The following is a 16112-nucleotide window of genomic DNA, read 5'->3' as shown; positions in this document are numbered from 1 at the left end:
CATTTTGCGCCCATTAATGCACAACGAAGCCCCTCGAAGAGTGTGAAGCCATTCCCTCTCCCCTCTGAAGAATCCCTAAAGTAGACCGAATCATCTTCAGTATCCATAGAAACGGAGAACCAGAACATTGCTCTAACAACATTAAAAGAAGAACTCCGCCATCTCGATATACGGCTTAGAACTTCCTCTTCGTGTAATTCGGTAGGGTTGTACTCAGGTGACATCGTGGAGGGTGAACGTATATCTCTGTAAGGCCAAGAATCCGTATCAGGGCACAAGTGTGAGCGTCGTGACTTCACAACAAGATCTTGATTAATACTGTACATTGACACCACACGATATACGTTAACACTGAACACAGACACTACAAGATCTAGGTTAATACTGAACACGGACACTACACGATCTAGGTTAATACTGAACACGGACACTGCAAGATCTAGGTTAATACTCAACACAGACACTACACGATCTAGGTTAATACTCAACACAGACACTACACGATCTAGGTTAATACTGAACACAGACACTGCAAGATCTAGGTTAAGACTGAACACAGACACTACAAGATCTAGGTTAATACTGAACACAGACACTACAAGATCTAGAATAATACTGAACACAGACACTACACGATCTAGGTTAATACTGAACACGGACACTGCAAGATCTAGGTTAATACTCAACACAGACACTACACGATCTAGGTTAATACTCAACACAGACACTACAAGATCTAGGTTAATACTGAACACAGACACTGCAAGATCTAGGTTAAGACTGAACACAGACACAACAAGATCTAGGTTAATACTGAACACAGACACTACAAGATCTAGAATAATACTGAACACAGACACTACAAGATCTAGGTTAATACTGAACACAGACACTACAAGATCTAGGTTAATACTGAACACAGACACTACAAGATCTAGATTAATACTGAACACAGACACTACAAGATCTAGATTAATACTGAACACAGACACTACAAGGTCTAGATTTATACAGAACACAGACACTACAAGATCTAGATTAATACTGAACACAGACACTACAAGATCTAGATTAATACTGAACACAGACACTACAAGATCTAGATAAATACTGAAGACAGACACTACAAGATCTAGATTAATACTGAACACAGACACTACAAGGTCTAGATTAATACAGAACACAGACACTACAAGATCTAGGTTAATACTGAACACAGACACTACAAGATCTAGGTTAATACTGAACACAGACACTACAAGATCTAGATTAATACTGAACACAGACACTACAAGATCTAGATAAATACTGAACACAGACACTACAAGATCTAGGTTAATACTGAACACAGACACTACAAGATCTAGATTAATACTGAACACAGACACTACAAGATCTAGGTTAATACTGAACACAGACACTACAAGATCTAGGTTAATACTGAACACAAGACACTGTGGATTGATTCTCATGATGTCAGTCACTGGATTGTCTGGTCCAGACTCGATTATTTACATATAGCTGAAATATTGCTGAGTGCGGCGTTAAACAACAAACACACACACTCTTGTGGAGGCAAAACTCGACTACATTTAGCAAACGCGCTCCTGTTTCCGTGACAAATGGACTTAGACATATTTTTCACATTCGACGTGGTGTTTAAACGTCTTTTTTGTCTTTTTAGAGTACACAAACAATAAGTTTACAGAATATAGTTCACATGCAATCTTTAATACATACAAGTTCCTAAGTATATATATGGATAATAACAAACAAAACTATTCCAGTGTCAGGATGCTAAGACATCTTTGTTGGGTTGTGCAAGTTCGTGGGTTTACACGAATAGATGGTGACAGAGTGACCAAAATGTCATGAACTGTGTGTATTTACATTGTGAATATGATATATTTCGGTCAATGTAATATGAATCGGTTATTTCTTGTTTGATGTGTTGGAAATTTGGTATGGAGTCGGAAATGTTTGATTTGAGTATGTTTTATTTGTGTTATAATATAAAACGTAATTTCGTTTTTGTTAATATCCTAATAAAATTGTCAATTTTGAACATTCTAATTCTATTCCAGTTTTGTCTTTGATCCATTTTGTAAGGTTGTTCCAGACATATTTTACTTTTTCACACTCAAAGAACATGTGCACTAAGGTTTGTTATCTCGTTTACAAAAATTGCAAAGAAAGTATTCTTTATATCACGCGCTGTGAGCCCGACTTAGAATACCTCCCTATCAACCTATGCTTGTCGAGTGGTCAGGCTTAGTGGATATTGGCTCATAATATCAATCACTGGATTGTCTGGCCCAGACTCGATAATATACAGGCCGTCGTCACATAGCTTGAATACTGCTGAGTGCGGCGTTAAAGACAAATAAACAAAGTAAACATTATATACCGCTACAGTTCCATTCCTCTGGAGGCGGGGCGGTCGGGTAGCCTAGTGGTTAAAGCGTTCGCTCATCACGCCGCAGACCCGGGTTCGATTCCCGACATGGGTACAATGTGTGAAGCCCATTTCTGGTGTCCCCCGCCGTGATATCGCTGGAATATTGCTAAAAGCGGTGTAAAAACATACTCACTCACTCACTCATCTGGAGGCCACCGACGTTAAGGACTCAGTAACGTGCTGGTTACGTCTGAGATTGATTCACGTAACTATCGAGAAATCACAGAGCGTGAAGATGGAGAAAGAGCATATGTGAAGCAATACTAAAGCTGAGATCATTTGTTATCGTCAACTATCGACACACTGCCCGTCGTGTTGGCCAGTACCAGGAAATGACACTCGACACACCGACACATTCCGCGACGGGATTGTATCAGCAGTGATTATAGGCCCGTCTTATCCTTACTGTTGAAATGCTTCGTTATATGAAGCAGCGAGTTCCAATGCGGCTTCATTCATTGAGAAATGTGAATCTCATAGACAATATGTGAAACACAACAGTTCGTACAATAGGCCTGCATCTCGTGTGCTCTGCCGCGTCCCCTCGCGTTCCCCAGGGTCGGGCGTCGACATGCTTGAGGGACAATGTGATACACTTGGGAGTATATCTATACCACGTCGGCCAGAACATGTGAAAGAGAGCTATGCTCGACGATCTTGCGCTAGCTGAGTATCAGTCTAGGTGAAGACGTTGTTCCTAGTGCCGTGTTGCGTGAAACGTTGCCCCTGGTGGATGAACGTAACTATCAACTCAGAGCTTGGCCATAACCTTTGAGAAAAACTGAAGAAGCGTGAATCAAACTTGCTAGGACTGCCACAATTCTAATACTTGCTCCCAACACTTGCTCCCAACACTTGCTCCCAACATTTGCTCCCAACACTTGCTCCCAATACTTGCTCCCAATACTTGCTCCCAACACTTGCTCCTAATACTTGCTCCCAACACTTGCTTCCAATATTTGCTCCCAATACTTGATCCTAACACTTGCTCCCAACACTTGCTCCCAATACTTGCTCCCAATACTTGCTTCCAACACTTGCTCCCAATACTTGCTCTCAATACTTGCTCCTAACACTTGCTCCCAACACTTGCTCCCAATACTTGCTCCCAATACTTGCTTCCAACACTTGCTCCCAATACTTGTTCCCAATACTTGCTCCCAACACTTGCTCCTAATACTTGCTCCCAACACTTGCTCCTAATACTTGCTTCCAATATTTGCTCCCTATACTTGCTCCAAATACTTGTTCCAAACATTTGCTCCCAATACTTGCTCCAAATACTTGCTCCCAATATTTGCTCCAAATACTTGTTCCCAATATTTGCTTCAAATATTTGCTCCCAACACTTGCTCCCAACACTTGCCCAAAACACTTGCTCCCAGCACTTGCTCCCAACACTTGCTCCCAATACTAACTCCGGAGATACTGGAGATATGATTTCTCTCTGAATTTCGACAGAAACAAGCTTGAGATATAGTGATGATTATATAGGTCACTGACCCCATGTATGTCATCCTGGCGATAACACCCTCACCAGCGGCATGACATACTGTGAAAACAGCAAGTGTCTGATATCGTAGTGTCGTAGTTCACACTTCACACTTCACACTTCACACCTATATGTCACGTTACATTTCAGTATTAAACTTCCTCAAATTATACAACACTTAGAAATTGTGGCAACCTGAAACAAATATACGTTGGTGTTAAATTGTACTGGGTGTTTCAAGTCACTGATTATTATAATTAACTATTTACACAACCATTATGCGTATACAGTAAACTACGGTTATAACGAACTCAAAGGGACCACTAATTTTAGTTCGTAATAACCGTATAGTCCGTTGTAAGCATATATACAGTATATATGCAACAATAGCCGGGACAAAAAAATAAGTTCGTTATATCGGTCAGCTCGTTGTAAGCGTGTTCGTTATAAACGTAGTTTACTGTAATATGTCAAATGATGTGTTTGGTGAATTCTTGGGAAGCCATGACGTAGTGAGTGGCGTCGTTATCTGAACAGCAGTTCCAAATCCACAAACAACTACAACCAAAACAGAAAAATAGTAATTCCTTGTCATTCAAATACATCGTAAACACCCACTAAATATACACACTACACTAATGCAAGATGTTGTATGCTCGAGATATTCAACGAAAGCACTGGTAGGAATCGCGCACCTCTGCCGCACCTCTGTCGCACCGCCAGTGACAAGAGCCGAATGTCCTGACGACTGTCCCGCACACCGTGGCACACTTTCAGCACCACGTGTTTACAAACCGAGCCACCGGCACTGGGTGAGTGTGTGTGCATCACTCGATCTAGGTCAGCCGTACTCCAATCTTACTATACAGTCGCGGGAGTAAGTGAGAGAGAGAGACTCAGCTAGTCACAGGCATCAAGTTTGTCAATGAACACAGGCAGAATCACCAACTGTGACGTCACTGGCATGCTCCCAACACGAGAGCGCCGCTGATTGGTCAGTTAGATGAGGAATGCAAGAAGGGGGCGTGGTTATCCACGTTTCGTCATATTAGCTGATGCCACGATTCCTGCCAGGTGTGCATCACACTGAACGCTTAAAAGAAAAAGACAACAAGTGAAAACACAAACAATGATAAAAAAAACCCAGATGAAATTATATCGCCATGTGGAAAATTGATTCTAAACGAAATACATAGGTTTGATTTAACAGATAACCAGAAAGTATGTCATCCTCGTAAAACACTCTGCGTTTACCTGTATGGAGTAACAGCGTACAATCGCGAAAACGTTGTCTTCATTTATTGCTTGGAAACAACCATCATCATCATCATCATCATCATCAAGGCCGTAGATAACTTTTTTTGACGGGGGGTAGGGGCCAAATGAGATTATTCATTTTTTATTCAAGTTAACTTTCACAAGGAAAAATGTTTCCGTAAAAAATCCAGGGGGGGTCAACTGCCCTCCCTGCCCCCCGGCTGGCTACGGCACTGATCATCGTCATCTATTCACCAAGTGTGTTCGCCCATACATAACAAGATATGCGATGCAACATGTTTGAGACCCTCTCCGGCGCATAGACTAACAATGAATTTAATTATTACACAATACATTTCTCACTCATAAAAAGGCTTTTGGCTAAACTTTCCAATTTTTATAGGATTTATGTTTTTTTATCAAATAAAATGCAGAAATCCCACAGTCGTGGTGTATGACAATCAGACTTCCCCTTCCGTAAGTACTGGGTCTGTCCAACCAACACGTCTACTTTACCAGGTTCGTAGTTTTAATTAATACCCCTTTGGGAATACCTTCCCTGTATATTCCCTGAGGATCGGATGGTGGACACTGTGCCCCAGCAGTGTGGGTCGATGCTCTTGCTATTAACCACTTGTTAGCCTGGATTTGATTATTTACAGGTGCCGATGCTCAGCTGGAATACAGCAGAATGCGGCGCAAAATAACATTAACTCACTACGCATATTGCCAGAAGCACCAGGTGCATCTTCGTTGGCGAATAACACCACCATTCCAAACACCACACAGCAGCAACATCAACAACGACCCCACTTCTAAATACACAACATATGCTGCAACACCATCCATGGGTCAGACAAATGCATACAGTTTACATTAAGATCCGTGGTTTTGGGAATGGTGTATGGCGTCAGAGATGCCAGGCTGTTTACGTAAGACTTTGGACCCCTGAAGATCCAGGGTACAATAGGTCTTCAGCAACCCATGCAAGAGGCGACTATGCTTGTCCTAAGAGGCGACTAACGGGATCGGGTGGTCAGGAAGGCTGACTTGGTTGATGCATGTCATCGTATCCCAATTGCGTGGATCGATGCTCAGGATGTCAATCACTGGATTGTCTGGTCCAGACTCGATTATTCACAGACCGCCGTCATATAGCTGGAATATTGCTGAACAACAAACAAACAAAAACGTAAGACTTTGGGAGCACATACAATACCAGACCGCTGGTTTTACAGATTACTTTCTATTCCTGTTTAAGTCCACTGTATAAGCGGTACGTCAATAAATAAGTTATACCGCTTATGATATGGGCATGTGTTAAACGTGCGTAAAAACATGTCTATGCAGAAGTAATCAAACTCTTTTCCCATCTTGTCTGTCACGACTATCTGCACCAGCCTCAGGATCCGTCTTGCCACGCTTGACGGACGATTCCAACATCAGCAATAAACAGAAATGTCCATTCTCAATGTGTGGTAGATAAAACAGGTCTTGTTAATCGCCATTTAACATTCCCCTTCCAATACACAAGTATTATCACATCTTTCAGGTAGTACTCCGACTGCTTTCAATTGAGTTTGTGTATAGTACACTGCTTAGCCAGTTAGCCCTAGTGCAGCTAAACTATCTATGTGTGGTTGGTAGCGCTGGAGTATGTATATAGGGAGCGTGGGAGAGGAACTTCGGCGGCCTCATTCACACATCACGTGGTCACGTGCCATCGATTACGTTTCAGAGAGTGCGCGGCCGAGAGGAACTACGATCTCTACTACCGTAGTGGCGGCAATACTACGACGTTACTCGCTGTCATTGATTTTATCTGTGCTTATTTATAGAGGCACCGGCCCACTGTATTCTTATACAGGGCTATCCTCGAGCTATTTATAGAGTATTTAACGTCATTATCTAATATTCGTCGATGTAAACAGACGTTGATATTGTGGGAAAGAAACAAAAAAAGTTTTGTTTCGAAGCAGAAAGTTACAGCTGCACTATACACAACTACCTAGTTCTACTGTTCGATGAACATCTTACCTGTCACTTATGTACATGCAGAAATGTAATCCAGAGCGTTGAATGGACCATTCATATTTCATTATTACCTTTGAATACCCGTTAACGAAATAACTTAACGTCTACATCTACAGTTTCTTTACACCCATTGAATATAACAAAACTGAACTTCAAGAAATAGAAAAAGTAAACCTTAAACTAGTTGCTCGGATTGACAGTCCATGAAGTATTGTTTTAACATTACCTTTTGTAATAGATTAGGGTGTATGAAAAGTAACCTTAAAGAAGTATAAAGAATAGAAATCACAAATTTATAGTTAACGAAGTATGCTATGTTTCTACAGCATGGTATTTTGCCCTTCAATACCTATATTAGATTGTACATACTTTCACATTTATTTCTCTGAATAAATTCCACATTGTGTTAACAAATAAATGATGACACACCTTTAAGACAAATAAATCACAACCGGCCCGAAAGTATCAATAATCAACCATCAAAAAAACTATGTAGACCCAGAACTGGTAATTATGAAGGGGTGGGGCTGTTTTGATTGGCAAGAGTTGTCGTTCTTAGCGCACTCTGGTCACTCGCTTCGCCAGCAAGGCGGGTGTCATTGTTTGCAAAGAAAGTGATGTCAATGTGAAGCGTCGCGTGCACAGATCTACTTGAGCACATGTCTTTAATGCACTAAAATATATAAATTTTGCAATTGTAGTTCCTATAAACTTTAATTGTCTGAGGTGATGCATCTCACTTGTCGCGGAAGCACCTCATGGACTCCGCCATATTGGCTAACGGCTTCGAGGCAATGAGCAATAGCAGGGACCCCTCTAGTGAACAATCGCATTTCGGCATGTTCATTATGTTTTTTGTTAGGATTTTTGTTGAATTTAGACGCGTATGGACAACGATGATGGCTCAAGGTTAAACCAATTAACTAATATCCAGGTATATTAGGATCTGGATAACCTTCTAGGTCTGAAATTAGGCCTAGATCGCCCGGATTTGTGCTCATTTTGGACTGAGTTTGTGCACAGGGACTGGTCAGCGTAGTCGCGAGTTCAGCCTCAGCCAGCAAGGATATGTGGAATCCCCAAAATATTGAGGATTTACCCCGCAGTTCGGTGTAATGTTATCGATGTCGCCCACGTTGTAGGCTGATCGTACTCTTTGAGGTGCTTGGGGGAACAATAAGTGTATATTATTGTGGATTATTCAGTTTCAAAATGGCTAACCTTTTGAACAAAGACCCTTTCACGTATGAAGAGGAACGCCGCAGCTTTTTGCACGATTTGCAAGGTTTTCACCAAAACAGAGGGTACGTATTTGATTCACTCGAATCTCGTGCTATCGTTATTGTATTCTGACTTCAATTTAGGATAATAATTTGCAAAATATGGTTGTCGTGTCTCGTTTCAGAACACCGTATGATCGCATTCCCCAAATAGGAGGAAGAGAGGTTGATCTGTATCGCTTGTACCGACGTGTGATAGAACTCGGGGGATTCCAGAAGGTAATGTTAGTTTGAATTTACCTCCGTGGTCTAAAATAGTATATCAATTGCTTCTATTTTCTCTCCATCGTGTTTCTAATCGAAATGTCTGTATTCAATATTCTGACGATCGGCGTTGCAGTGAGCGTTTGGCTCGTGAAGCCGTCATGATTCGCCTTCGTTAGAATGTGTTTCTTCCGATTCGTGGTGCACGTTGTCCTTTGTTTATGTTCAGGTAGATTCAGTGTCAACACGTGCACTTATCGGATGTAAACATCATTGACTGGAGCGTCGCGCTTGGCCAAATTTGTTTTTATTCCTGTTTTGTTAGATTACGTAATCAATTAATGTTGTTAATTCCTTCTATTGGTGCTTATCTAAACGATCTGGGACTAGCTTTTATTACAGGTCTTATGTTTTTCTTGTAATTCTATGTTCTTGTTCATTTTCACATTATTGTCATGGAAACTATTGTCATTGACCTACTTTCATGTTGATGATGCTTTATTAGGTTTGTGTATTACTTCAAATCATATCATATCATGTTTAGGAAATGTTTGCATGCTTATCAAATGTAAGTGCAAATCACATCTTCTATTGGTTTGAATTTCAATAGTAAATGTACCAGTCATGCAGTATATGTACACCTGTGAAAACAATTAAGTTCATTTGGAAATACATATTTGGGTGCCTTTCCACGGGTCTAAAATAATAAGCACCAATTTTGGAACAATATGCCGATCCAAGTGTTATGCCTCAGTTGAAGTAGATCACAATGCCGCATCTTGGATTTTGTTTGTTTATTTATTTCTTGTTTAACGCCGCACTCAGCAATATTCCAGCTATATGACGGCGGTCTGTGTACATAATTGCATCTGGACTAGACAATCCAGTGGTTGATATCATGCGCATCGATCCACGGGGATACGATGACAGTGGACAGTCGATCCTGTTAGTCGCCTCTTATGACAAGCATGGGTTGCTGAAGGACCTATTCTACCCCGGATCATCACGGGTCCCGAATCTTGGAAGTGAGAACTTTGGAAACATGTCAGGGTACAAACAATACATTGTTTTGGTATTATACTTTAAAAGTATTTTGCATCAATCTGTTGTTATCCCTGACCACGAGGCGTCATCACTGTGTCAGTGAAAGTTCATCTGACGATGCAGTTGTATCCTTTTGGGGATCATTTGGTTTTGATCAACGGTCACTACACTCACAAATAGGAGAAAACACTATGTAATGTTCAGGCCTTACCCTTGTGTATCATTGTGATATGTTTCCGATACAAAGGCGTTACTTACAGCTGTACCAGGGTTTTGGAAATATCAAATTTGTTAACTTGTCTGTGGACAAGTGAACAGCAAGACTTTACTTTTCCGAAGGCAAAGTCTACTAATCCAGATTATTGACCAAAAGTCATTAAGTGGTGTTTTGTCACAAAATTGGTGTTTACTGCCTATTAATTTCATTTGACACTCATGCATCAGCTTTCGTATCTCTGTGCCTTTTTCCCACCATGAATAATGAATGTATCCATTGCTTTGCTGTAATCTGCTGAAAACCATACTTTTTGAGCAGTGTTATCAAGTGATTCCCAAGTTGAAACACGAAGGTTAACATACAGAACTAAGTTGTGAAATCAGTATGTAACCACACAAGGCCAATGGATATTGAAACACTTCTGATTAGGTTTACAATCACAGGTAACAGGCCCTATAACAAATGTCAGTGCACTCACGAATGTCCAGAATAAAATCATATGTCTTGAATTTGGCATTTGCTCTGTTTTTGAATCAGGAATGGTGTTGAGAGCTGGCATGTAGTGAGTTTTATCCTTTTTCACTGGGCAAATAGATAAAATAAGGTCGCAAAAGGCCCTGAATCGCCCTCAACTTGCTCTTATATAGGTACAGACAGCCTTCCAGTAACTGTAAACGCTCCAAACTCCTTGGACAATGTTGTCTCTCCCATGGTCAACAACAACTAAAGGAATATATAATGCTTCTGGCTTAGGTACATATATTTCACTTTGCTGCCAATAAGTCAACACTTCCTACAACAAGATGTACTAGCACATAACATCAGCTGCTGTGATCCATCTTCCTGAGGCAAGAATTAGGCTGGAATTCTTGAGTTACATTTTGGCTGGACTAGTGAGTCTATGCATAGTCCAATCAAAATCAAGCAACAAACTAGACATCAGGTTCACTAACAACATGGGTTTCTAAGTGCAGATTTCGTTTGGCCTCATGTTGCAAATCATGTGTACTGCCAACTGGGTGTCAACAGATATTTTGCAAATGTTTTCATGATTTTAATCAAGGTGATCAAGTGATTTGATGCACTTCGCGAGGTAAGACACGTTTTATTTACAATATAGATCTTGAATATCGGTCAGATCATCTTGACTGGGCGAGGTGGACTCTGATTGGTCAGTAGGAGGGACATAGAAGGGACATAACTCGTAATAGACACAGGTTGTGCTACGATCAAGCCTGGGAATTCCAGCCTAGTTTGGCAAGGGTGTAAACTGGTCTTTTATAGTCAGTTAATGCCCTTGCCTCGGGAAGATACTGTGATCTACCATGCCATGAGTTCGATATGTTGTGTCGATTGGTGACATGCTACTCTCATCAGCCAATCAGAGAGCGTGCCCTGAAGTGTGACCTAAATCAGAACAAGTAAGTAAACAACACACTGCTGTCAGATGGATTGGTCGCACTTGTAATGTTAACACTTTTCAAAGCTATATTTGGAGGCACGGATGGCCCCAGTCATCTGAGGCAACACAATTAGCTGTGCAGAGTTGCGTCCCTTGGGTACACCAGAAACCTATGATTATGGGTTCGAATCCCGGTTCGCCCCGAATATGTTTCTAGGTTTGTCAGCACCAAACCCGTGCTCGTGGGTTCCACTGAAGTGGTAAATGTCTGAGACTTGCGTCACTTTGGGCTTTCCTACCACATTAAGCTGACACGGCGAGATAACTGGAATACTGTTAAAAGCGACATTAAACCCAACCCACTCACTCACTCACCCAAAGCTATATTTAGTACTTGTTACCCAGATTAATGAAAATTGACTAAATGACTGCTACATTTGGTATCAATGGACAACAGAAGCGGATATTTTAGTTGGTCCGGTGATCTTTCCTGACTGAATGTTGTGTATTAATTGTACACCTCCTCCTTCCCTTTTCAAAAAAGGGGGCACGGGTGGCTTAGTCGTCTAAAGTGCCAGAATGTAGATTTCGATCAGGTCGTCTTGACTGGGGGACAGAATTTTGTTTGAAGCAAATGCAAGTGATATGAGAGGTGGAATCTGATTGGTCAATAGGAGGGACATAGCAGGGACATAACTTGTAATACCCACTGGTGATGCTTCGATCTAGCCAAGAAATTCCTGCAAGTTCGGCAAGGTTGGAAACTGGACTTAGTTAACTCCCTTACCTCAGGAAGATGATGTTTTCTTGGATTTCTTCAACATTTTTATGCATATGTTGCAGATATACTCTCAAACCTGTTGGTGTTACAACCTTAATCAATCCAGAGCATAGTAGCCAGTGACAAAAAAAACTGTGTCTTCAGTGCGGAATGACTAAGTTATTAATAGAAATGGAAAGTACCTCACAGTTTGGAAGGAAAAAACACACCTGGCATGGAAGGACTCATTCCCTGGCTCAGTTATAATCGCAGATACAGTTACACATCTGTATGCTGACTACAAAGAAAACCGACAGTGCTCTGTCACCATGATGATTTGTTTTGTTACATTTTTACATATTTCTGAACTTCCTTTGCTTTGGGATTCCAAGACGAAGATTCTTGGTTAAAACATACATTATAATAAAACTTGGGGTGTAAGGATTAGTGATGTAACGATACAGCAATACAGTATTGTAGAACGATACAAGGACCATATTACAATATATTTTCAGACCCCTGTATCGCAATACCTACAATGCATTTCATTACAATTTTTATTGGTGTAATCAGGTCTGGAAACAACCCCAAATTTCAAGGCGCAGGTAAATTTCAGTGCCGCACTTAAATTACTGGGCGTTTGTCATATCGACCACAACTCTCTTGTGTCATTACAATTTGCCATAAGCTTGGAACATAATCATCATGTAACACCTCGTATATCCTCAAAGTCTGCAATGTTTGTTTTCTTCAAATTAAGTTTACAATTCATTGCGATATGACATCAGAGGATCCAGAAAAAAACAATCAAGTCATTACCTAAGCTAGTGAATCAAGTCACTGGTTGCCGTATACAAACTCCAAGTTACGTTTCAGTTTTGAAATTTGAGAACTTTTAACTCGAAGATGTAAAATTAGAGATGAATGTTAAACACTTTCAATATTGGACTTTAAGAGTTTATTGCATTTAACGGAGAAAATATGTCTTAAAGCTTTTTGGCGATCATAATATTGCCACCATTTTGAAAATACACCATGGCTTACCCCCATTGCCTTGTGATAACAAGGTGTACCATAATTTGAGTGTGATGATAACATATGTTGGTATTTGAAGGCAGCACTGAAATCTCAAGGGCAAAGGTGCCAATAAAGAATTATGTCCCTTTGAGGAAGAATTTCCTTTCTTTTTGTGCATGTCAAATAAACACCCAGTAATCTGAGTGCAGCATTGAAATTTGCGTACGCCTTGAAATCTGGTGTTGCGTCTGAACGGGATAAAACATGTGAAATAGTAATTTACAGTTCAACCAACAGCTTTCGCAGATTCTCTTGTATTTCATGGTTTGACATAAATAGCATAACATTCATCTGTTGTACAATATCCTACCTTTGATCTCTGAAATTTTAATAAAAAATGGTTCAGGGTTGTGATTCACCTTCAGAATGAAAGAATATCAATTCGTGAAATGAAAGTCATGTATCTGGATACGAAGTGTAAAGCACCCATAGTATCAAGATACGTATCATATCGTCACCCTACCGTATCATTACACCTGTAGTAAGGTTGCGGTGTAGGTACAATAGTCCTAAATACATTGTGCAACGCCACCAGCACTTGAAATCATCCCTTGACACAAAACCTTTTAAAGGGCCATGTAAAATGGTATTAAAGTATGTGGGAAATACTTTTTCTGACACTATGTACACAAGTTCTCAAGCCACTGTATATTTTAAATACATTAACTTATTATTTTTTTATTGCAGTCTGTGACTTTAGCTACTAGTCTGAAGCCTGAGTCGAGTATAATTCTGCTGAAAATGATGAGAGTTAAGTTGGGGGAGTAGTCGCAAAAGATTTTGGCAAAGATTGATTACCTAGTCATTCTAATGTGTGAAACTGTATTGTTACTTCCTTAATATGTTTAACTGACAATAACATTCGTGTGAGAACTCGCTCTTTTATTCAGTCAACTGATCATGTGTTTTTTATGATAGTAGTCATGGGGAGCTGTATGTAAATCCACATTACTGCATATCTAGGTGTACTTGTGTTTGTTGTAAAGTGCCTACCATGTTCACCATATTAAGCACCCTGTTCCAATAACATCCTCCATATCTGCATGGGCTAGCATCTTGGTGAAACCTACACTAATCCCTGGACCCATCACTGCGATTCTCAAATTACCCGCTCTTGATTTCCTTTAGCCAATTTGATTGGCTACCCTACTATATCTAGCGTACCTATCAGAATGCAAGTTACAAACCAGCCTCAATGTTGGCTTGGCAATATCAACCATACCAACCATTCCCACTGTTTACGATAGAGTTTGTGAGAAATTCAACATTGAAAAACAAATCTGTCAAAAGATTGTCTTCATGTCCATCAATGGCTTTGGTTTCAAGGCAATACAGGTTACCTTCCTAAAGTGCACCTTTAATAAGAAACAACCAAAAAACAAATTTAATTACCATAACATGGCATAAGTCCGAAGTATGTTGCCTAGTTGTTGTTCTCTGTCATTTTCAGTTATTTGGAGTAAATTACTGAATTGTTTGGTCCAGACTCGACTGGTTACAGATCAACGTCATATAGCTGGAATATTGCCGAGTGTGGTGTAAACAACAAACAAACAACAGTTATTTAAGATGTTTTGGTGTGTAAAGCAATCTTTTTTTAAATGTTGCACAAAACAGAGAAGTAAGAGGTCTTGTAGGGATTTCCACACAGAGATTTTAACACTCAGTGACTGTCAGAATTGAAGACATGAACTGCAACACCTTGTCTGCTTTCGAGATTTTGTCAGACTGCCAGAAATGTTTTCTTGATGTGTCTTACTTCAAGTAACATGTACTTTTTGAAGATTTCAAAATGTTTATGTTATATCAATTGAATGAACCATGTCATTGAGTTTATTTTGATGCACATGTTTGTTGTTTTCAATTTTGTTCATGTTGATAATTCTCCCCGCATGTTTAATCAAAGTTATCAACAGATCAGTCAGTAAGATAGTAGATCACATCACTGATCCTCATAGTCAGCTGTTATAACAAGCATTGGTAACAAACTTTGGGATGGACAGGAAAAATTGCAATGGGTCAGAATGGTCTCCAGGACCTCAAGCTTGTTGGAAGATGAGACAAAAATTGGATCGGGGGCGGTGAGACTGAGGCACCTTGTTGATTACGTGTGACGATACGCCGATGGCATGGAGTGTTGCTCATGACTTCAGTAACTGATTTGCCTGGTCACGACACCTGGAATAGTGGGCATGGGTGACCATGTCGTCTAAGGCGCTGCGATTCGCTGTGCAGAGTTGCGCCCCTTGGGCATGCCAGAAACCTATGATTATGGGTTTGAATCCCAGTTCGCCCCGATTATGTTTCTAGTTTGTCAGCACCATGCCCATGCTTGTGGGTTTCATGAAAGTGGTAAACGTCTGTGACGTCTGTTCGCAACATTCACTCGCAGATGTACCAAAAACATAACAAGAACTTTTGCATCATATCCAAACTCATGGAACTGATATTTCTCAAGTATCTTTCTCTGAACATGATTAAGTGAGTCCGGTTTGGCTAAGAGGACGTAGGTGTTGATTGAATATTCAACTTTTGGGGATTCCTATGAAACTCCTATGATTAGGCTAGGCTAATCCAGTGAAACATTTTAGCTGATAAAGTGGATCAGTGCTCCCAGTCTACTGGTCCTGGTTGCATCAAACTGGAAAACATAGCCAAGCAGGTAGTTTGCTGCCCATCGTGCACCATAATCACTTGATGTTCTGTGTATGAAGACTGTTGACTTTGAAGTTTGAACCATGAGTCATGTAACCCGTGAAGATCCAGGTTAGAATACGTCTTCAGCAACCCATGCTTGCCGTAAAAGGCGACTATGCTTGTCGTAAGAGGTGACTAACGGGCTCGGGTGGTCAGGCTCTCTGACTTGGTTGATGCATGTCATCCTATC

General features: G+C 40.5%; 1 protein-coding gene across 2 annotated transcripts in view; it reads left to right on the top strand.

The window, feature by feature from the left end:
• Positions 1–8022: 8022 nt before the first annotated feature.
• The window catches only part of LOC124111830 (AT-rich interactive domain-containing protein 2-like), a 49407-nt gene continuing 41317 nt past the window's right edge, over positions 8023–16112 (top strand). For both annotated transcript variants that reach the window (XM_046471673.2, XM_046471672.2), the window contains exons 1-2: positions 8023–8545; positions 8647–8740. In XM_046471673.2, coding sequence (XP_046327629.2) covers positions 8454–8545; positions 8647–8740 — 186 coding nt within the window. In that variant the 5' untranslated portion in view covers positions 8023–8453. The remainder of the gene's footprint in view (positions 8546–8646; positions 8741–16112) is intronic.

This window comes from Haliotis rufescens, unplaced genomic scaffold (assembly GCF_023055435.1).
Source record: "Haliotis rufescens isolate VD_foot unplaced genomic scaffold, xgHalRufe1.0.p SCAF_5, whole genome shotgun sequence".
In the NCBI taxonomy this organism is placed as follows: Eukaryota; Metazoa; Mollusca; class Gastropoda; order Lepetellida; family Haliotidae; genus Haliotis; species Haliotis rufescens.
The sequence above is the reverse complement of the archived record's forward strand: the minus strand, read 5'-3'. Positions and strand labels throughout refer to the sequence as shown.